The 23463-nt window shown below is 46.0% G+C and overlaps 1 protein-coding gene across 1 annotated transcript in view; it reads left to right on the top strand.

Moving 5' to 3' along the window:
• Positions 1-1708: 1708 nt before the first annotated feature.
• The window catches only part of LOC112240063 (fibronectin type III domain-containing protein 3B), a 154835-nt gene continuing 133080 nt past the window's right edge, over positions 1709-23463 (top strand). Inside the window, 3 exon segments of the mRNA XM_042319519.1 lie at positions 1709-1788; positions 1791-1837; positions 3821-3896. Coding sequence (XP_042175453.1) covers positions 1725-1788; positions 1791-1837; positions 3821-3896 — 187 coding nt within the window. The 5' untranslated portion in view covers positions 1709-1724.

Raw genomic sequence — 23463 nt, 5'->3', positions numbered from 1 at the left:
ATTTAGAGAAAACATTAAACAAAATCTAGCTATATTAATCGTGAATGGCCCATGAATTTGAAAACATTGAGAGAGGATTTTTAGGTCAGCCCTAGTGTGTCTGTTTGTCTCTGTGTCTGTGTCACTGTGTGTGTGTGTGTCTGTGTGTGTGTGTGTGAACAGCAGCATTGCTCCTATAGTCATTAGTCAGCAGCTCTTTAGTCAGCAGCTCTTTAGTAGTGATATCACTCAGCAGCCCCCAATTACAACACCTACCTCACCTGCCTCCAGAGAGAGGTGTGTGTGTGTAGGAGGGGGTGTAGTACTGAAGTCAGTATCTGGAGTTAAAGTGGTTCTGTGTGTGTGTAAGGGGGGTGTAATGCTGACGTAGGCCAGACCAGTCTGTATGTGTACTCTGTCACTTATGTAGTAATGTAGAATTGAACTCTCTCTCTCTGTCTCTCTCACTCTCTCAAAATTCAATTTAAGGGCTTTATTGGCATAGGAAACATATTGTAAATAAGCAATAAAAATGAACAGTAAACATTACACTCACAGAAGTTTCAAAAAAATAAAGACATTTCAAATGTCATATGTCTATATACAGTGTTGTAACAATGTACCAATAGTTAGCACAAAAGGGAAACTAAATAAACATAAAAATAGGTTGTATTTACAATGGTGTTTGTTCTTCACTGGTTGACCTTTTCTTGTGGCAACAGGTCACACATCTTGCTGCTGTGATGGCACACTGTGGTATTTCACCCAGTAGATATGGGAGTTTATCAAAATTGGATTTGTTTTCTAATTCTTTGTGGGTCTGTGTAATCTGAGGGAAATATGTCTCTCTAATATGGTCATACATTGGGCAGGAGGTTAGGAAGTGCAGCTCAGTTTCCACCTCATTTTGTGGGCAGTGTGCACATAGCCTGTCTTCTCTTGAGAGCCATGTCTGCCTACGGCGGCCTTTCTCAATAGCAAGGCTATGCTCACTGAGTCTGTACATAGTCAAAGCTTTCCTTAAGTTTGGGCCAGTCACAGTGGTCAGGTATTCTGCCACTGTTTACTCTCTGTTTAGGGCCAAATAGCATTCTAGTTTGCTCTGTTTTTTTGTTAATTCTTTCCAATGTGTCAAGTAATTATCTTTTTGTTTTCTCATGATTTGGTTGGGTCTAATTGTGCTGTTGTCCTGGGGCTCTGTGGGTTGTGTTTGTGAACAGAGCCCCAGGACCAGTGTGCTTAGGGGACTCTTCTCCAGGTTCATCTCTCTGTAGGTGATGGCTTTGTTATGGAAGGTTTGGGAATCGCTTCCTTTTAGGTGGTTGTAGAATTTAACATCTCTTTTCTAGATTTTGATAATTAGTGGGTATCGGCCTAATTCTGCTCTGTGTGCATTATTTGGTGTTCTACGTTGTACACGGGGATATTTTTGCAGACTTTTGCATGCAGTCTCAATTTGGTATTTGTCTTACTGAGATTCACTGTTAGGGCTCAGGTCTTACAGAATCTGCAGAACATCTACGTGCTTCTGTAGGCCCTCCTTGGTTGGTGACAGGAGCACCAGATCATCAGCTAACAGTAGACATTTTACTTCCCTCTCTGTCGGCCAGACCAGTCTGTATGTGTACTCTTTGTCATTTAACTCCCTCTCTGTCTCTCTCTCTCTCTCTCTCTCTTTGTCTCTCTCTCTCTCTCTCTCTCTCTCTCTCTCTCAAGGTAGGCCAGGCCAGTGTGTGTATCCATGAATGTACGTCACCATGATGATGACCGACCAGCTGATGGACTTAGCTCCGCCTCCGCTGCTGAACGGGAGCTGCCGCTGATGCAACACATGGTTAATGGAGACGCAGCGCAACAGGTTGGTAACACACACACACGCACACACACACACACACACACGCACATTGTACAAATGCCAAATGCAGTTCGGCTAGTGTGAAGGAGGTGTCCCCCTCAAGCCCTTCCCTGAGGGAAATCCTTAAGGAGCGTTTTCATTGTAACACCCAATAAAGAAGGTTCCTACTAGGGATCAAAGAGGACTGTCAGACAGGCTGGTCAGATGACTATCTGCAGAAAACCCAGACACCGAGACGGGGTGTGTGTGTGTTGTCTACCTGTAGAGGTAAAAGCCCTCAGATAACAATTGAAGACATAACACATGAACAGACAGACAGTTTGTTCGTGGATGTAGTGCTGTATCACTATAAACCTTGTGGGCGTGTCTCTATGTGATGGGGCTCTCCTCTGTAAACCTGGCCCGCCCGCTAGTGCGTGCCTTGGTTCCCATAGCAACAGCAGCAGCAGACAATGCAGGAAGTGTGTGTGTGTCCGTTTGCATGTGAGGGGAAAGGGAGAGAGTAGTTTAACGTCGCTATGGGAAGACGCGGATTGAACAGGAGGGGATATGAACGGGCTGGGAAAAAGACACACCTGTAGCACGTGTAGTGTGTGTTTGTGTGGTTTGTGTGTGTGTGTGTGTGTGGTGGGTTTGTGTGTGTGGTAAGTTTGTGTGTGGGTTTGTGTGTGTGTGTGTGTGTGTGTGTGTGTGTGGGTTTGCGGGGTTTGTGTGTGGTGGGTTTGCGGGGTTTGTGTGTGTGTGTGGAGGGTTTGTGGGGTTTGTGTGTGTGTGTGGAGGGTTTGTGGGGTTTGTGTGTGTGTGTGGAGGGTTTGCGGGGTTTGTGTGTGTGTGTGGTGGGTTTGCGGGGTTTGTGTGTGTGCGTGGTGGGTTTGCGGGGTTTGTGTGTGTGTGTGGTGCGTTTGCGGGGTTTGTGTGTGTGTGTGGTGCGTTTGCGGGGTGTGTGTGTGGTGCGTTTGTGGGGTTTGTGTGTGTGCGTGGTGGGTTTGCGGGGTTTGTGTGTCTGTGTGGTGTGTATGAATGTGCCATGGCAGGGCATGTGTTCCATGTCTACAGCCACAGTCTCAGCAACCTCCACATGGACATTATGACGGTAAGATGCTTCACACTCAAACAGCCCGCAAATATATGCAGTTGTCTTGAGTGTTTGAGGCCTGGGGGCTGTCAGTGTGTGTGTGTGTGTGTGTGTGTGTGTGTGTGTGTGTGTGTCTTTGACTGAGTCTGAGTAACGTCTTTGTTTCCTTCTCATGTATGTCTGTGATCGTTGAGTTGTGTCTGAACCGGTCTGTGATCGATGTGTTGTGTCTGAACCGGTCTGTGATCGTTGTGTTGTGTCTGAACCGGTCTGTGATCGATGTGTTGTGTCTGAACCGGTCTGTGATCGTTGTGTTGTGTCTGAACCGGTCTGTGATCGATGTGTTGTGTCTGAACCGGTCTGTGATCGTTGTGTTGTGTCTGAACCGGTCTGTGATCGTTGTGTTGTGTCTGAACCGGTCTGTGATCGATGTGTTGTGTCTGAACCGGTCTGTGATCGTTGTGTTGTGTCTGAACCGGTCTGTGATCGATGTGTTGTGTCTGAACCGGTCTGTGATCGATGTGTTGTGTCTGAACCGGTCTGTGATCGATGTGTTGTGTCTGAACCGGTCTGTGATCGATGTGTTGTGTCTGAACCGGTCTGTGATCGTTGTGTTGTGTCTGAATCGGTCTGTGATCGTTGTGTTGTGTCTGAACCGGTCTGTGATCGATGTGTTGTGTCTGAACCGGTCTGTGATCGATGTGTTGTGTCTGAACCGGTCTGTGATCGATGTGTTGTGTCTGAACCGGTCTGTGATCGATGTGTTGTGTCTGAACCGGTCTGTGATCGATGTGTTGTGTCTGAACCGGTCTGTGATCGTTGTGTCTGAACCGGTCTGTGATCGATGTGTTGTGTCTGAACCGGTCTGTTATCGTTGTGTTTTGTCTGATCTGTCTCTCTGGTCTCGACAGGTGATCCTGGTACAGGTGAATCCAGGGGAGACCTTCACCATCAGAGCGGAGGACGGCTCGCTGCAATGCATCCAGGGTAGGTCACACGCTTATGACATCACAACCCTGAGCTTCAGTTACACCTGTCTCATTTTGATGACCTCATCCCTGTTCTCTGTTGAGATCACAACACTGTTCTTAGCTAGATGTGTGTGTGTGTGTCTCACTCTGATGACATCACAACAGAGTGATATGTAAATCCCCCACCCTGAATAGGGCCTTTATCTCTCTCTGTCTCTCTCTCTCTCTCTCTCTCTCTCTCTCTCTCTCTCTGTCCCCCCTCTCCGATGAAGGGTCTCTTTCAGACAGTACAGTCTTGGCTCAGACAGCCCCCCTCCCCTACTATGTTATTCTAGCTAATTACCCAACCCTCATCCTCCACCCAGTGTGCAATTCAATTAGGTCTCAGAGCCTTTGCCAGATGCCAAAGAGACAGAGAGACACCCAGACAGACAGGCAGGCAGGGAGAAGATGTGTTTGTACTGCCGGAGTCTCTGAGTGGGTAGGATATGTTTCCAGCCCAGTGTCAGGTACAGGTTGGGCCAGACAGCGTATGGGTTAAGGCACCTGCAGACCAGGTTTTGTTTGTTCCTAGCAGAACTTGGCTCGGCGAAAGCCAACGTCTGCGGTCGCATACTCCATTAATAACCTTATACTGCAGTGGGCTGAATCAGGGTCACAGAGTGATTCTTGTTAGTATTAAACAAATCTACTTTGAAACAAGAGTATACACCTTCACACACATGGTTGTGGGCTTAAAAAGGAGACACCTGCACCATGTCAGATATAGAGTTGAAATGTATTACATTTTGAGTTTGCATCCCAATATTACCCTTTATATACATGACAGATGACTGAAATATACCACATGACCAAAAATATGTGGACACCTGCTCGTCGAACATTCCAAAATCATAGCCATTAATATGGAGTCTGTCCCCCCTTTGCTGCTATAACAGACTCCACTCATCTGGGAAGTGTTTCCACTAGATGTTGGAACATTGCTGCTATAACAGACTACACTCATCTGGGAAGTGTTTCCACTAGATGTTGGAACATTGCTGCTATAACAGACTACACTCTTCTGGGAAGTGTTTCAGTTCCAATTCATCCCTAAGGTGAGGTCAGGGCTCTGTGCAGGCCTGTCAAGTTCTTCCACAATGACCGATTTCGACAAACCATTTCTGTATGGACCTCGCTTTGTGCACAGGGGCATTGTCATGCTGAAACAGGAAAGGGCCTTCCCCAAACTGTTGCCACAAAGTCGGAAGCACAGAATCGTCAAGAATGTATGTTGTAGCGTTCAATTGCCACTTCACTGGAACTAAGGGGCCCGTACCATGAAAACAGCCCCAGACCATAATTCCTCCTCTACCAAACTTTACAGTTGCCACTATGCTTTACAGTTGGCACTATGCTTTATTGTTGGCACTTTACAGTTGGCACTACATCGTGTGAGTAGCGTTTTCCTGGCATCCGCCAAACCCAGATTTGTCTGTTGGACTGCCAGGTGGTGAAGCGTGATTCATCACTCCAGAGAATGCGTTTCCACTGCTCCAGAGTCCAATGGCGGCGAGCTTTACACCACTCCAGCCGAGTAACCAAGGACAGATGATTTTTACACACTACGCACTTCAGCACTCTGCGGTCCCGTTCTGTGAGCTTGTGTGGCCTACCACTTCGCGGCTGAGCCGTTGTTGCTCCTAGACGTTTCCACTTCATAATAACAGTACGTACAGTTGACCGGACCAGCTCTAGATGAACTGACTTGTTGGAAAGGTGGAATCCTATGACGATGCCACGTTGAAAGTCACTGGGCTCTTCAGTAAGGCCATTCTACTGCTAATGTTTGTCTATGGAGATTGCATGACTGTGTGCTCAATTTTATACACCTGTCAGCAACAGGCGAAATAGACGAATCCACTCATTTGAAGTGTTGTCCACATTTTTACATAGCGACACATATTTATATATTATTTTTAAATATAATTTGGATTAATTGTGAAATTATGAAAAATATGAATAACATTCCACCCATGAGGCCACTAGATGGCGATTTGGTCATAAAATACCTTTGCTTGAAAATCTTGAAAAAAAGTGGCAATACTGTTGTTTGTCCCTCTCGAGACACTGTTGCAACAATGTAGCCAGTAACACTTCCTCAAAATAGTCCAAATGAATCTAAGATAAATCAAGAAATATGTAATACATTTTTGTGTTTTTACAGAGGTCTCACTCATGCAGTTATTATTATTATTTTTTTACCCCTTTTTCTCCCCAATTGGTAGTTACAGTCTTGTCCCATCGCTGCAACTCCCGTATGGACTCGGGAGAGGCGAAGGTCGAGAGCCGTGCGTCCCCCGAAACACAACCCAGTCAAGCCGCACTGCTTCTTGACACAATGCCCACTTAACCCGGAAGCCAGCCGCACCAATGTGTCGGAGGAAACACCTGGTGACCGTGTCAGTATGCACTGCACCCGGCCCACCACAGGAGTCACTAGTGCGCGATGGGACAAGGATATCCCTGCCGGCAAAACCCTCCCCTAACCCAGACGACGCTGGGCCAATTTTGCGCCGCCCCATGGGTCTCCCGGTCTCAGCCTGCTTCGACAGAACCTGGACTCGAGCCAGAATCTCTAGTGGCACAGCTAGCACTGCATCCCTTAGACCACTGCACCACTCGGGAGGCCCAAGACATGCAATTTTACACCTAGCTAAGACATTTGGTGCAATATTTCACAAGTGAACAAAATGTGCATGAAAACTAGTCGTCTCGCGTTGAATGACAACAAACACTTCATAGAAAAATCCGGTCCATAGTTCCCATCTCTACCGTTGACCAATCACTGACGAAGGGGTGTAGACTTCAGCTACTGAACTTCGACTTGCCCCGAGAGAAAAAGAACAGCGGGGGGAAACAAACTACTGCCGAACGCAAGAAGGAATAACAACTTCTCTAAATCTCCTCATAATATATGCAGGAGGTGTTTGGACTAGATAGCATGCCACAGGCTTTAGGGTTAGACAGTGTGTCTGTGTGTATAGGGGGTGTTACTTTGCACACTCGGGTTGAGGAAGCAGACAGGAGAGGTCACTGGAACAGAACACCCTCTATGACCACACACACACACACACACGCTCAGGTCACTGGGTTTAGTGAGAGTTGGGGTGAAGCAGTGTGTTTGAAGACCAGTTGAGCTGTTCTTTACTGAGTGTGATTACTGAGACCTCAGAGCAGTTTGTGTGTGTGTGTGTGTGTGTGGGTGCGTCTGCGTGTACATCTATTACAGAGACTGGAGTTTTATATAAAGTAACCTCTGTATGACTGGAGTACTGTGATACACACACTGCTCTGACTGCACCAGTCAATATACAACACTGTCCAAAGACAGATTCCTCAAGACAGAATCTCAATCTCACTCACTCGTTTCCCCTCGCTCTATCTAGGGTTCAATACCGGTGGCCGGTATTCCGGTACTTCCCAACCAAGCTCCTTCCTGTATTCCCGATAAAGATAACGAAGGGTCCCGTGGACCAATAATATAAAAATGTTATGCCCCTGGTTTTTGATCCACTTAACTATTTTCCCTTACCTTCTCTCCCTTCTCACTCTCTCCCCTCTCACTCTCTCCCTCCCTGAACGTTCCCACACTCACATCAAAGGCAGTGACTATAGAGTGTGTGTGAAAGCACCATGCTATGGAATGTGTGTGTGTGTGCTTTTGCCACAGCCATCCTAGAGCTGGCAGGATAATTATGTGTGGGACATCTGTAGGCTTTTGCTGTTGTATTGCTGTTACATGTATGGGTAATGTAGTTTAAAGTATTTCCTAGCAGAGCACCTGTTGCAGTGTGGTTGTAGTTTAATGTATTTCCTGAACAGGGCGGCTGTAGTGGCCCCTTCCACTGGCCCCCATTGATGTGGTCTCTTCTCCAGGTGTGTGTGCGCCATCTGCTCAAAACCAAGAAACTCTTTGATTCTCTTTCACTGACCTTTGCCATATCTCAATTTCTCTCTCTTTCTATATCCTTATCTATCGCTCTCTTTCTATATCCTTATCTATCGCTCTCTTTTTCTCTAAGCCAGTTGTATGTAACATATAGTATGTTGAACTGTAATTATCCTGCGTGCAAAACTGGTTGCAGTCAATGAATCAGGTTGTATTCTGGTTGCAGAAGGACATTTTGTCCTTTTGTCATCTTTTTAGCAACCAGAAAAATACATCCTTGTGATTTTAAATGACCAGATATGTTAAAGATGACATCATAGTCATGATGTTGTCATGTTGTCTTTATCTGGTTTAGTTGTAATCTGGTTCAATGTCAACTTCTCATCTAGGAAACACATTTACTTGTGCTTGGGTGGGCTTAGTGTTGGGTAGGCTTAGTGTTGGGTGGGCTCAGTGTTGGGTAGGCTTAGTGTTGGGTGGGCTCAGTGTTGGGTGGGCTCAGTGTTGGGTGGGCTCAGTGTTGGGTGGGCTCAGTGTTGGGTAGGCTCAGTGTTGGGTAGGCTCAGTGTTGGGTAGGCTCAGTGTTGGGTGGGCTCAGTGTTGGGTGGACTCAGTGTTGGGTGGGCTCAGTGTGCAAGTGTGTGTATAGGAGGAGCGTAGGGTCACTGTGTTCCAGTTCTGTGACATCATCAGCAGGCGCAGCAGATGCACGGGGGAGGGGCTTGTCAGACTGTGTGAATATATCGAAGTGTGTCTGTGTGTATTAAAAAACAGACTTTTAGAAACTAGAAACAACGATCTGAAGGAACGGAGGAGGAGAGAGGAGGAGGAGAGAGGAGGAGGAGAGAGGAGGAGAGAGGAGGAGAGAGGGAGATACAGAGACAAAGAAAGAGAGGCACAGAGACATGAAAAAGTATTTGCCCCCTTTCTGATTTGAAGCATATTTTTTATACTGAATGTCATCAGATCTTCATCCAAAAGCTAATATTAGATAAAGGGAACCGGAGTTTACAAATAACAACAACAACAAAAAGATACTTCCTTTATTTATTTCATTAACAAAAGTTGTGCAACGACCAATTCTCCAGTGTGAAAACGTCATTTCCCCCTCACACTCAATAAGTGGTTGTACCACCTTCAGCAGCGATGACGGCAACCAAACGCTTCCTGTAGTTGTCTCTCACGTCGCTCTGGAGGAATTGTGTCCCACTCTTACATGCAGAACTGCTTAAACTGCTTGTTTCAAATCCTGCCACAACATCTCGATTGGGATCATTAGGTCTGGACTTTGACTGGTCCATTCCAAAACTTCAAATGTTTAGCTTTTTAGACATTTTCATGTGGACTTGATTGTGTGTTTTGGATCGTTGTCTTGCTGCGTGCGTATAGTGCGCTGGGTTCCACTAGGTTTGGGAAAGCTGTCACCATGAGAATGAAAACCTCTCCAGGTGGTGTGTAATGGTATTTGGGCCCACAGGGCCTGGAGTGTCTGAGTTAGTGTGGTTCTGTTTGGAGACAACTAAATCATGACAAAACAAAAAGATAATTACTTTACACATAGGAAAGAATTAACAAAAAAAAACAGAGCAAAGTAGAATGCTACTTGGTCCTAAACAGAGAGTACACAGTGGCATAATACCTGACCCCTGTGACTGACCCAAACTTAAGGAAAGCTTTGACTATGTACAGACTCAGTGAGCATAGCCTTGCTATTGAGAAAGGCCGCCGTAGGCAGACCTGGCTCTCAAGAGAAGATAGGCTATGTGCACATGTAACGGATGTGAAACGGCTAGCTTAGTTAGCTGTGGTGCGAGCTAAATAGCGTTTCAATCGGTGACGTCACTTGCTCTGAGACCTTGAAGTAATGGTTCCCCTTGCTCTGCAAGGGCTGAGGCTTTTGTGGAGCGATGGGTAACGATGCTTCGAGGGGTGACTGTTGTTGATGTGTGCAGAGGGTCCCTGGTTCGCGCCCGGGTATGGGCAAGGGGACGGTCTAAAGTTATACTGTTACACACACTGCCCACAAAATGAGGTGGAAACTGAGCTGCACTTCCTAACCTCCTGCCAAGTGTATGACCATATTAGAGACACATATTTCCCTCAGATTACACAGACCCACAAAGAATTAGAAAACAAAAATGTTGATAAACTCCCATATCTACTGGGTGAAATACCACAGTGTGCCATCACAGCAGCAAGATGTGTGACCTGTTGCCACAAGAAAACGGCAACCAGTGAAGAACAAACACCATTGTAAATACAACCTATATTTATGTTTATTTATTTTCCCTTTTGTACTAACTATTTGTACATTGTTACAACACTGTATATATACATAACAGGACTTCTATCTGTGTGTGTGTTTGCTCCTGAGAGAGTGCTTTTCCAGATTTGGAATTCTTGGCTTCCCGGAAGCTCAGGTACCAACTGAAGCAGTCCTCCCTCCATCCCTCTCTTCTCACTTTTCTTCCTCTTTCTCCATCCCTCTATCTGTCTGTCTGAAAACGTCATCCCTCTTTCCTTCTCTCCTCTCTGTCCCGTTCTCTCATCCTATCTGTTCTACTCCCTTCAACATCAGCTACTTATGCTTCTCTGTCTTCTCTTTCGTTCCTTCTTTCTGGCTTGTAGGGGAAAGCCCTTTTCCTTCCGCTCAGCTTTGATAAGCTTAGAGATGAAAGAGACAGATGTGATAGGCTCAGAGATGAAAGAGACAACTGTGATAGGCTCAGAGATGAAAGAGACAGATGTGATAGGCTCAGAGATGAAAGAGACAACTGTGATAGGCTCAGAGATGAAAGAGACAGATGTGATAGGCTCAGAGATGAAAGAGACAACTGTGATAGGCTCAGAGATGAAAGAGGCAGCTGTGATAGGCTCAGAGATGAGAGACAGATGTGATAGGCTCAGAGATGAAAGAGACAGGAAGTCAGGGTCTGGGGCGGGGCTTAGCCTTGGGGAGCGAGGAGTGAGAGGAGAGACTGGAAAGAAAAGGAGAGGAAGAGAGGGACCAAGAAATTTGATAGAGATATATATATATATATAGATAGATAGAACATGGGTCAATGTAATGTCTTGCATTCTCTCTCCTTCTTCCTCTCCTTCCCTTTTCCACGCCCCTACTTTTTGTCTGATAAGCCAAAAGCCCCAGGACAAGACAGACAGACAGACAGACACAGACAGACAGACAGAGAGTGAGTGGAATGTTGAGTAGGGAAAGTCCCTGCTAATTTAGAATTTCCAGTATTCTTTCCACTGAACCCTCTCTCCTTCTTCTCTCCCTCCTTCTCTCACTCCTTCCCTCGATCTTCCTCTCTCCTTCCCTTGGTCTCTCTCACTTTCTACCTCTCTCTCGCTCTGTCTCTCTATATCCCTCTCTCTATCTCTCCGTCTCTCTCTCTCTCGCTGTCTGTCTCTCTGTGATGGACACAAACACCCTGCTGTTCAGACCATGACTCACACAGCAGGAATTTCCCAGATGAAAATGTGGAGAGAGAGAGGGAGGAAGAGTCTGCTAACATCTATGGAAGAGAGAGAGAGAGAGAGAGGGAGGGAGGGAGGGAGGAAGAGTCTGCTAACATCTATGGAAGAGAGAGAGGGAGGGAGTCTGCTAACATCTATGGAAGGGAGGAGGAAGAGTCTGCTAACATCTATGGAAGAGAGAGAGGGAGGGGAGGGAGGGAGGAAGAGTCTGCTAACATCTATGGAAGAGAGGGAGGGAGGAAGAGTCTGCTAACATCTGGAAGAGAGAGAGAGAGAGAGAGAGGGAGGGAGGGAGGGAGGAAGAGTCTAACATCTATGGAAGAGAGAGAGAGAGAGAGGGAGGGAGGGAGGAAGAGTCTGCTAACATCTATGGAAGAGAGGGAGGGAGGAAGGAGTCTGCTAACATCTATGGAAGAGAGAGAGAGAGAGAGAGAGGGAGGGAGGGAGGGAGGGAGGAAGAGTCTGCTAACATCTATGGAAGAGAGGGAGGGAGGAAGAGTCTGCTAACATCTATGGAAGAGAGAGAGAGAGGGAGGGAGGAAGAGTCTGCTAACATCTATGGAAGAGAGAGAGAGAGAGGGAGAGGAGGAAGAGTCTGCTAACATCTATGGAAGAGAGAGAGAGAGAGAGGGAGGGAGGAAGAGTCTGCTAACATCTATGGAAGAGAGAGAGAGAGAGAGGGAGGGAGGAAGAGTCTGCTAACATCTATGGAAGAGAGAGAGAGAGAGGGAGGAAGAGTCTGCTAACATCTATGGAAGAGAGAGAGAGAGAGGGAGGGAGGAAGAGTCTGCTAACATCTATGGAAGAGAGAGAGAGAGGGAGGGAGGAAGAGTCTGCTAACATCTATGGAAGAGAGAGAGAGGGAGGGAGGAAGAGTCTGCTAGAGAGAGAGAGAGAGAGGGGAGGGAGGAAGAAGAGAGAGAGGGAGGGAGGAAGAGTCTGCTAACATCTATGGAAGAGAGAGAGAGAGAGAGAGAGGGAGGGAGGAAGAGTCTGCTAACATCTATGGAAGAGAGAGAGAGAAAGTTCCTAATGACGTTTATTGAACACCAACTCATTTCTTCACTGATGGATATCAGGTGAGACAGGGCTTAAGTTTAGGGAGAGGGAGAGAAAGAAAAGTAGAAGAAGGGAGGGCAAGACGGAGAGAGACAGAGAGACAGAGAGAGAGACAGAGAGAGAAAGAGAGAGAGAGAGAGACAGAGAGAGGGGGAGAAAGTGAGACAGACAGAGAGAGAGGGGGAGAAAGTGAGACAGAAAGAAAGAGAGACAGATGGAGGATGGGAGGAGAGCAGGAAATGGTTATGAGACTCCCAGTCTGTTTACACTCCAACAGCTGTTGCACCTCTTCACTCTCTCGCTGTGTGTGTGCATGTATTCATACATTGGGAACAGTGAGTCATCAGGATCTGGGTTATTAGATCGAGACGACTTCCCTGCCTCCCTCCCTACCCGTCTTCCTCCCTCCCTGCCTCCCTCCCAACCCCACTTCCTGCCTCTCTCCATCCCCCTCTTCCTCCCTGCCTCCCTCCCTACCCGTCTTCCTCCCTGCCTCCCTCCCTGCCTCCCTCCCTACCCGTCTTCCTCCCTGCCTCCCTCCCTACCCGTCTTCCTCCCTGCCTCCCTCCCCACCCCTCTTCCTCCCTGCCTCCCTCCCTACCCCTCTTCCTCCCTGCCTCCCTCCCTACCCCTCTTCCTCCCTGCCTCCCTCCCTACCCGTCTTCCTGCCTCCCTCCCTCCACCTCTTACTCCCTGCCTCACTCCATCCCCCTCTTCCTCCCTGCCTCCCTCCCTACCCCTCTTCCTCCTCCCTCCCTGCCTCCCTCCCTACCCCTCTTCCTCCCTCCCTGCCTCCTCCCTCCCTGCCTCCCTCCCTACCCCTCTTCCTTCCTCCCTCCCTGCCTCCCTCCCTACCCCTCTTCCTCCCTCCCTCCCTACCCCTCTTCCTCCCTGCCTCCCTCCATCCCCCTCTTCCTCCCTGCCTCACTCCATCCCCCTCTTCCTCCCTGCCTCACTCCATCCCCCTCTTCCTCCCTGCCTCACTCCCTACCCCTCTTCCTCCCTGCCTCCCTCCCTACCCTACCCCTCTTCCTCCCTGCCTCCCTCCCTACCCCTCTTCCTCCCTGCCCCTCTTCCTCCCTGCCTCACTCCATCCCCTCTTCCTCCCTGCCTCACTCATCCCCCTCTTCCTCCCTGCCTCCCTCCATCCCCCTCTTCCTCCCTGCCTCCCTCCCTACCCCTCTTCCTCCCTGCTTCCCCCTACCCTTCTTCCTCCTTGCCTCCCTCCCTACCCCTCTTCCTCCCTGCCCCCTCTTCCTCCCTGCCTCCCTCGCCCTCTTCCTCCCTGCCTCCCTCCCTACCCCTCTTCCGCCCTCTCTCTCTACTTCTACATCTCCAGTTAATATTCTCCACCATATTTCCAGAAATTTTCAGAGAAAATCAGTTTAGAAAACGTGGGTCTCAGTGTGTGCGTCACAGGAGGCTGCTGATGGGAGGACGGCTCATTATAATGGCTAGAATGGAGCGAATGGAATGGCAGCAAACACATGGACGCATGGGCATGTATTTGATACCATTCCACTTATTCCATTCCAGCCATTACCACAAGCCCATCCACCCCAATTAAGGTGCCACCAACCTCCTGTGGTGTGAGTGTTATGGTGTTGGTAATTTAGCCTTGCTCCAGACATGACGTTAGCTTGGTTGGATCACAACCAGCAGCAGAACTAGGCCACCCCAGCAAACACAGGCCTGGGAGAGGAGAGGGCAGTCAGGAAGTCTGGCTAAGCTAGCGCTAGGCTATTTCATATGCATGTTTTGCTAATGCTAGGCTAAGAGGGGTCTAATGCGACGTTAACAAGAGGAGAGGAGATGACTGAAGAGATTACTCTGTATCATAATAGATATCTCTCTCTCTTTCTCTATTTCTCTCTCTGTCTCTCTTTCTCTATTTCTCTCTCTCACACTCTCTCTGTCTCTCTCTCTCTCTGCTGACTTGCTCTGGAATGTCAATCATAAGTTATGATGCTGCATTTGTAGTGGAAGTGGAAGTACTTTGTATGTACCTCCTGCTTCACTGATCCTCACTGCCTTCATTCATCATGGCTACCAGACTTGTGACTGTGTGGCATCAGATTTGCCTCGACCACCCCAGACTGTCTGGTTTCTGCTATTTCAGATGTGCTGTCTCCCACAGTTCCTGCATCGTCTCGCTCTCTCTCTCGTGCGCGCTTTCTCCGTCTCTCTCTCTCTCTTTCTCTGTCTCACTCTCTCACTCTGTTTCACTCTCTCGCACTCACTGTCTCTCGCTCTCACGCTCTGTTCTCTCTTTTTATCATTCTCTCTCTCTCATTCTGTCTATCTCTCACTGTAAAACTTTACTCCCATCCTGCACATTGTTCCTGTAATTTACTTTGATGTTGGGAAATGTTAAAGTGTGTGCTGGACTTAATGTTGTGTGTGTGTGTGTGTGGGGCTTCAGGCAGAAGAAACTAGAGGTCGGCCGATTATGATTTTTCAACGCCGATACCGATTATTGGAGGACCCCCCCCAAAAATACAGATTAATCGGCCAATTTTTAATTATGTATTTGTAATAATGACAATTACAACAATACTGAATGAACACTTATTTTAACTTAATATAATACATCAATAAAATCAATTTAGCCTCAAATAAATAATGAAACATGTTCGATTTGGTTTAAATAATGCAAAAACAAAGTGTTTGAGAAAAAAATAAAAGTGCAATATGTGCCAAGTAAGAAAGCTAACGTTTCAGTTCCTTGCTCAGAACATGAGAACATATGAAAGCTGGTGGTTCCTTTTAACATGAGTCTTCAATATTCCCAGGTAAGACGTTTTAGGTTGTAGTTATTATAGGAATTATAGGACTATTTCACTCTATACAATTTGTATTTGATTAACCTTTGACTATTGGATGTTCTTATAGGCACTTTAGTATTGCCAGTGTAACAGTATAGCTTCCATCCCTCTCCTCGCTCCTCCCTGGGCTCGAACCAGCAACACAACGACAACAGCCACCCTCGAAGCAGCGTTACCCATCGCTCCACAAAAGCCGCGGCCCTTGCTAAGCAAAGGGAACAACCACTCCAAGTCTCAGAGCGAGTGATGTTTGAAATGCTATTAGCACGCACCCCGCTAACTAACTAGCCATTTCACATCGGTCACACGAGCCTAATCTCGGGAGTTGATAGGCTTGAAGTCATAAACATCAGAGCTGCTGGCAAAACGCACGAAAGTGCTGTTTGAGTGAATGCTTACGAGCCTGCTGCTGCTTACCATCGCTCAGTCAGACTGCTCAGTCAGACTGCTCAGTCAGACTGCTCTAAGGCTCAGAAATACGAGCCTGCTGCTGCTTACCATCGCTCAGTCAGACTGCTCTAAGGCTCAGAAATACGAGCCTGCTGCTGCTTACCATCCTTCAGTCAGACTGCTCTAAGGCTCAGAAATACGAGCCTGCTGCTGCTTACCATCGCTCAGTCAGACTGCTCAGTCAGACTGTTCTAAGGCTCAGAAATACGAGCCTTAGGTCATTAATATGGTCGAATCTGGAAACTATCATCTCGAAAACAAGACATTTATTCTTTCAGTGAACTACGGAACCGTTCCGTATTTTATCGAATGGGTGGCATCCATAAGTCTAAATATTCCTGTTACATTGCACCACCTTCAATGTTATGTCATAATTACATACAATTCTGGCAAATTAGGTGGCCCAAACTGTTGCATATACACTGACTCTGCGTGCAATGAACGCAAGAGAAGTGACACAATTTCACCTGGTTAATATTGCCTGCTAACCTGGATTTCTTTTAGCTAAATATGCAGGTTTAAAAATATATACTTCTGTGTATTGATTTTAAGAAAGGCATTGATGTTTATGGTTAGGTACACATTGGAGCAACGACAGCACCGCATCGATTATATGCAACGCAGGACACCCTAGATAAACTAGTAATATCAACCATGTGTAGTTAACTAGTGATTATGATTGATTGTTTTTTATAAGATAAGTTTAATGCTAGCTAGCAACTTACCTTGGCTTACTGCATTCACACAGGCAGTCTCCCCGTGGAGTGCAATGAGAGGCAGGTGGTTAGAGTGTTGGATTAGTTAACTGTAAGGTTGCAAGATTGAATCCCCCGAGCTGCCCCTGAACGAGGCAGTTAACCTGCACTGTTCCTAGGCCGTCATTGAAAATACGAATGTGTTCTTAACTGACTTGCCTAGTTAAATAAAGATTAAATAAAAGTGTCACAAAAAAAAGAATTGGCCAAATCGGTGTCCAAAAATTTCCGATTGTTATGAAAACTTGAAATCGGCCCTAATTAATTGGCCATTCCGATTAATCGGTCGACCTCTAGAAGAAACTGCAGTGGGAGTGTCTGTTCTCAGAGCTCTGGAGAGATACCATTACCTTGGTAACACACACACACACCCTGCTAAACACATACATAATACCCAGGTAGTGCCACATCATTACTGACCCGAACACACACACACACACTAGATATCCCATTAGAGCCCCTAGAAGCAGCTGCCGGATCTGGACGGTTTGTGTATGTTCAAGGGGTTGTTTGTGTTTGTGTATGTTCAAGGGGTTGTTTGTGTTTGTTCAAGGGGTTGTTTGTGTTTGTGTATGTTCAAGGGGTTGTTTGTGTTTGTGTATGTTCAAGGGGTTGTTTGTGTATGTTCAAGGGGTTGTTTGTGTATGTTCAAGGGGTTGTTTGTGTATGTTCAAGGGGTTGTTTGTGTATGTTCAAGGGGTTGTTTGTGTATGTTCAAGGGGTTGTTTGTGTATGTTCAAGGGGTTGTTTGTGTATGTTCAAGGGGTTGTTTGTGTTTGTGTATGTTCAAGGGGTTGTTTGTGTGTTGTTCAAGGGGTTGTTTGTGTTTGTGTATGTTCAAGGGGTTGTTTGTGTTTGTGTATGTTCAAGGGGTTTGTTTGTGTATGTTCAAGGGGTTGTTTGTGTTTGTGTATGTTCAAGGGGTTGTTTGTGTTTGTGTATGTTCAAGGGGTTGTTTGTGTTTGTGTATGTTCAAGGGGTTGTTTGTGTTTGTGTATGTTCAAGGGGTTGTTTGTTTGTTGTTCAAGGGCTGGTTTGTGTATGTTTAAGGGGTTGTTTGTGTATGTTCAAGGGGTTGTTTGTGTATGTTCAAGGGGTTGTTTGTTGTTCAAGGGGTTGTTTGTGTATGTTCAAGGGGTTGTTTGTGTATGTTCAAGGGGTTGTTTGTGTATGTTCAAGGGGTTGTTTGTGTATGTTCAAGGGGTTGTTTGTGTATGTTCAAGGGGTTGTTTGTGTTTGTTCAAGGGGTTGTTTGTGTTTGTGTATGTTCAAGGGGTTGTTTGTGTTTGTGTATGTTCAAGGGGTTGTTTGTGTTTGTTATGTTCAAGGGGTTGTTTGTGTTTGTGTATGTTCAAGGGGTTGTTTGTTTGTGTATGTTCAAGGGCTGTTTGTGTATGTTTAAGGGGTTGTTTGTGTATGTTCAAGGGGTTGTTTGTGTATGTTCAAGGGGTTGTTTGTGTATGTTCAAGGGGTTGTTTGTGTATGTTCAAGGGGTTGTTTGTGTATGTTCAAGGGGTTGTTTGTGTATGTTCAAGGGGTTGTTTGTGTTTGTGTATGTTCAAGGGGTTGTTTGTGTTTGTGTATGTTCAAGGGGTTGTTGGTGTTTGTATGTTCAAGGGGTTGTTTGTGTTTGTTCAAGGGGTTGTTTGTGTTTGTTCAAGGGGTTGTTTGTGTTTGTTCAAGGGGTTGTTTGTGTTTGTTCAAGGGGTTGTTTGTGTTTGTTCAAGGGGTTGTTTGTGTTTGTTCAAGGGGTTGTTTGTGTTTGTTCAAGGGGTTGTTTGTGTTTGTTCAAGGGGTTGTTTGTGTTTGTTCAAGGGGTTGTTTGTGTTTGTTCAAGGGGTTGTTTGTGTTTGTTCAAGGGGTTGTTTGTGTTTGTTCAAGGGGTTGTTTGTGTTTGTTCAAGGGGTTGTTTGTGTTTGTGTATGTTCAAGGGGTTGTTTGTGTTTGTGTATGTTCAAGGGGTTGTTTGTGTATGTTCAAGGGTTGTTTGTGTATGTTCAAGGGTTGTTTGTGTATGTTCAAGGGGTTGTTTGTGTATGTTTAAGGGGTTGTTTGTGTTTGTGTTTGTGTATGTTTAAGGGGTTGTTTATGTTTGTGTATGTTCAAGGGATTGTTTGTGTTTGTGTATGTTCAAGGGATTGTTTGTGTTTGTGTATGTTCAAGGGCTGGTTTGTGTATGTTTAAGGGGTTGTTTGTGTATGTTCAAGGGGTTGTTTGTGTATGTTCAAGGGGTTGTTTGTGTATGTTCAAGGGGTTGTTTGTGTATGTTCAAGGGGTTGTTTGTGTATGTTCAAGGGGTTGTTTGTGTATGTTTAAGGGGTTGTTTGTGTTTGTGTATGTTCGAGGGGTTTGTTTGTGTTTGTGTATGTTCAAGGGGTTGTTTGTGTATGTTAAAGGGTTTGTTTGTGTTTGTGTATGTTCAAGGGTTTGTGTGTGTTCAAGGGTTTGTGTGTGTTTGTGTATGTTCAAGGGTTTGTGTGTGTTTGTGTATGTTCAAGGGTTTGTGTGTGTTTGTGTATTTTCAAGGGTTTGTGTGTGTTTGTGTATGTTCAAGGATTTGTTTGTTTGTGTATGTTCAAGGGGTTGTTTGTGTATGTTCAAGGGTTTGTTTGTGTATGTTCAAGGGGTTGTTTGTGTATGTTCAAGGGGTTGTTTGTGTTTGTGTATGTTCAAGGGTTTGTGTGTGTTCAAGGATTTGTTTGTGTTTGTGTATGTTCAAGGGGTTGTTTGTGTATGTTCAAGGGTTTGTGTGTGTTTGTGTATGTTCAAGGATTTGTTTGTGTTTGTGTATGTTCAAGGGGTTGTTTGTGTATGTTCAAGGGTTTGTGTGTGTTTGTGTATGTTCAAGGGTTTGTGTGTGTGTGTTAAGGTTGGGTGGTATACCGTATATACCGTGATTTTTTTATGATTTTACAATACGGTCAAGACCGTAAAAAATATATATATTTGAATATTATAACTTTTGAAATACATGCAGTCAACTTGTGCACTAGATAATAGATCAAGCAAACCACGTTTCACCTGTTGGATTATTTTTCATTATGAAGCTTACCGGTACTAGTTTACCATCACACGTGTTTGTTTACAAAGAAGCACAATGAGCAATACGGGAGCTTTGTGAGGTGAGTCACTCCTGCAGCGCAACTTAATAAGTGAGGTGATAGTGTTACACTTGCATGAAATTAATATTTGCCAGATATAAATCGTTTAACTATTAAGTTAACTCTCCAGAGCTCTGAGAACAGAATGGCTAACATTAGCTTGCAATATTTGAATTGTCTTGGCAACAGCAGCAGAGACAATCCACCCCTGAATTAAGATTCCTGCTGTCTGTTTGTTTTGTGCGTGCTGCAAACTGCGTTGTTTTGAGATACTTGCATAACTTCATGGGCTGGGTTTTCTGTCTTTAGTAAATGTTTGCATCCGCAATGGGAGTTCCTTTGTACTTGTTAGCATTTACCTAGCATCCGCTATGGGAGTTCCTTTGTACTTGTTAGCATTTATCTAGCATCCGCTATGGGAGTTCCTTTGTACTTGTTAGCATTTTGTGAGCATTCTGGTAACACTGCACTGCCGGTAATATCATATATCCCGGGATGGCCCAGGTACGTTATGAAGGTATGGAATACCGCCCAACCCTAGTGTGTATGTGTGTGTTTAGGATTTCCATCTGTGCCTAGTTGGCTACATGTAGGTCATCTTACAAACAGACTCCTTTCATAGCACACACAAACACATACATACACACAAACATATATACACAAACACATATACACACACACACACACACACTTTCCCAGGAGGGTCTGCGTTTCCTCTCAATATGGTAACCACATGTGTGAGAGAGGGGGGCAGCGAAAGGGAGTAAGACGGGAGAAACGCATAGAGAGGGGGAGAGTGGGAGAGGGGGAGAGTGGGAGATGGGGAGAGTGGGAGATGGGGAGAGTGGGAGATGGGGAGAGTGGGAGATGGGGAGAGTGGGAGACGGGGAGAGTGGGAGACGGGGAGAGGGAGATGGGAGACGGGGGGAGAGTGGGAGATTGGGAGACGGGGAGAGTGGGAGACGGGGAGAGTGGGAGACTGGGAGAGGGAGAGTGGGAGACGGAGGGGTAGAGTGGGAGACGGAGGGGTAGAGTGGGAGACAGGGAGGGGGAGAGATGGGAGACAGGGAGGGGGAGAGTGGGAGACAGAGAGTGGGAGACAGGGAGGGGGAGAGTGGGAGACAGGGAGGGGAGATGGAGAGACAGGGAGGGGGAGAGTGGGAGACAGGGAGGGGGAGATGGAGAGACAGGGAGGGGGAGAGACAGGGAGGGGGGGAGATGGGTGACGGGGGGGAGAGTGGGGGAGTGGGAGACGGGGAGGGGGAGAGTGGGAGACGGGGAGGGGGAGAGACGGGGAGGGGGGAGTGGGAGACGGGGAGTGGGAGGGGGGGGAGTGGGAGACGGGGGTGGGAGTGGGAGAGGGGGAGAGTGGGAGACGGGGAGAGTGGGAGAGGGGGAGAGTGGGAGACGGGGAGAGTGGGAGACTGGGAGACGGGGAGATGGGGAGAGTGGGAGACAGGGAGGGGGGAGGGGGAGATGGAAGACGGGGAGACAGGGAGGGGAGACAGGGAGGGGGAGATGGGTAGAGTGGGAGACAGGGAGGGGGAGATGGGGAGACAGGGAGGGGGAGATGGGGAGAGTGGGAGACAGGGAGGGGGAGAGAGTGGAAGTGTTTTCCACATCTGTTCCTAAACGTTTTATTCTCCACTGTGTTACTGTGTTTGAAGGATTACAACCGATTGCAGGCACAACACCCACAAAAATAGGGGCTACGCTACATATGTGATTATGAAAAAAATCAGAGATATTTGGCGTTTAAGCAGGAAGCATGTGTTTTTACTCACCAAAGTAACAACACAATGTGGTCAAAGACTTAGTAATGTGGTTGTAGTTAGGGGTGGAACGGTTCACCAAACCCATGGTTCGGTACATATTGCGGTTTTGGTGTCACGGTTAGGTTTCGGTACAGTGGGAAAGTGAAATGCCACTCACAATGTTCAGCATTCACTATGTTCAGCATTCACTATGTTCCTGGCATTATTCATTTTCTTCTTTTTTGAACTTATTTTACCAGATAAGTTGACGACCTGGGGAATAGTTACAGGAGAGAAGAGGGGGGATGAATGAGCCAATTGGAAGTTTGGGATGATTAGGTGGCCATGATGTTATGAGGGCCAGATTGGGAATTTAACCAGGACACCGGGGTTACCACTAGTGATGCACCGATATTACATTTTTGGCCGATACCGATATCCAATATTTTCCTTGCAAAAAAAACGATGCCGATATTTTATTTTTTTGCGGCCTTTTAAGCAATCTAGTACAGTTAAATAGTTAGACCACTGCGTCCATGTGTGTGTTAAGGCACTGCATCTCAGTGCAAGAGGGCGTTACTACGGTCCCTGGTTCGAATCCAGGCTGTATCACATCTGGCCGTGATTGGGAGTCCCATAGGGCGGCGCACAATTGGCCCAGCGTCGTCCAGGTTAGGCTGGGGTAGGCCCTCAATCTAAATAAGAATTTGTTCTTAACTGACTTGCCTAGTTAAATAAAGGTTACACCACACCACACCACACTGACCAAAAAGTCATTTTGTTGTCATTTACCTATGTCCCCATTACCCATTGACATGTGTTTTTCTGGATTTTTTTGTTGTTATTCTGTCTCTCACTGTTCAAATTAACCTACCATTAAAATTGTAGACTGATCATTTCTTTGTCAGTGGGCAAACGTACAAAATCAGCAGGGGATCAAATACTTTTTTCCCTCACTGTACATATGAGATGAGTAGTCGAGGTCGACCGATTTTATGATTTTTCAACGCCGGTAGCGATTATTGGACGTCCAAAAAAGCTGATACCGATTAATAGGCCAATTTTTGTATTTTATTTATAATAATGACAATTACAGCAATACTGAATGAACACTTATTTTAACTTAATATAATACATCAATAAATTCAATTTAGCCTCAAGTAAATAATGTAACATGTTCAATTTGGTTTAAATTTTGCAAAAACAAAGTGTTGGAGAAGAAAGTAAAAGTGCAATATGTGCCATGTAAGAAAGCTAACGTTTCAGTTCCTTGCTCAGAACATGAGAACATATGAAAGCTGGTGGTTCCTTTTAACATGAGTCTTCAATATTCCCAGGTAAGAAGTTTTAGGTTGTAGTTATTATAGGAATTATAGGACTATTTCCTTCTATACCATTTTGTATTTGATTAACCTTTGACTATTGGATGTTCTTATAGGCACTTTAGTATTGCCAGTGTAACAGTATAGCTTCCGTCCCTCTCCTCGCTCCTCCCTGGGCTCGAACCAGCAACACAACGACAACAGCCACCATCGAAGCAGCGTTACCCATGCAGAGCAATGAGAACAACTACTAGAAGTCTCAGAGCGAGTGACATTTGAAACGCTATTAGCGCACGCTAACTAGCTAGCCATTTCACTTCGGTTACACCAGCCTCATCTCGGGAGTTGATAGGCTTGAAGTCATAAACAGCGCAATTCTTGACGCACAACGAAGATCTGCCGGCAAAACGCACGAAAGTGCTGTTTGAATGAATGTTTACGCGCCTGCTTCTGCCTACCACCGCTCAGTCAGATACTTTTATGCTTGTATGCTCAGTCAGATTATATGCAACGCAGGACACGCTAGATACTATCTAGTAATATCATCAACCATGTGTAGTTAACTAGTGATTATGATTGATTGTTTTTTTATAAGATAAGTTTAATGCTAGCTAGCAACTAACAGCAGTTTCCTTGTGGAGTGCAACAAGAGATAGGCAGGTCGTTATTGCTTTGGACTAGTTAACTGTAAGGTTGCGTTGAATCTCCCGAGCTAACAAGGTGAAAATCTCTCGTTCTGCCCCTGAACAAGGCAGTTAACCCACTGTTCCTAGGCCGTCATTGAAAATAAGAATGTGTTCTTAACTGACTGGCCTAGTTAAATAAAGTAATAAATAAATAAATAATTAAATTATTTTTTCAAAATCGACAAATCGGCACCCAAAAATGCCGATTTCCGATTGTTAT

This window comes from Oncorhynchus tshawytscha, unplaced genomic scaffold, assembly GCF_018296145.1.
Source record: "Oncorhynchus tshawytscha isolate Ot180627B unplaced genomic scaffold, Otsh_v2.0 Un_scaffold_1528_pilon_pilon, whole genome shotgun sequence".
Classification (NCBI taxonomy): domain Eukaryota; kingdom Metazoa; phylum Chordata; class Actinopteri; order Salmoniformes; family Salmonidae; genus Oncorhynchus; species Oncorhynchus tshawytscha.
This window is presented reverse-complemented; position numbering and strand designations above follow the sequence as displayed.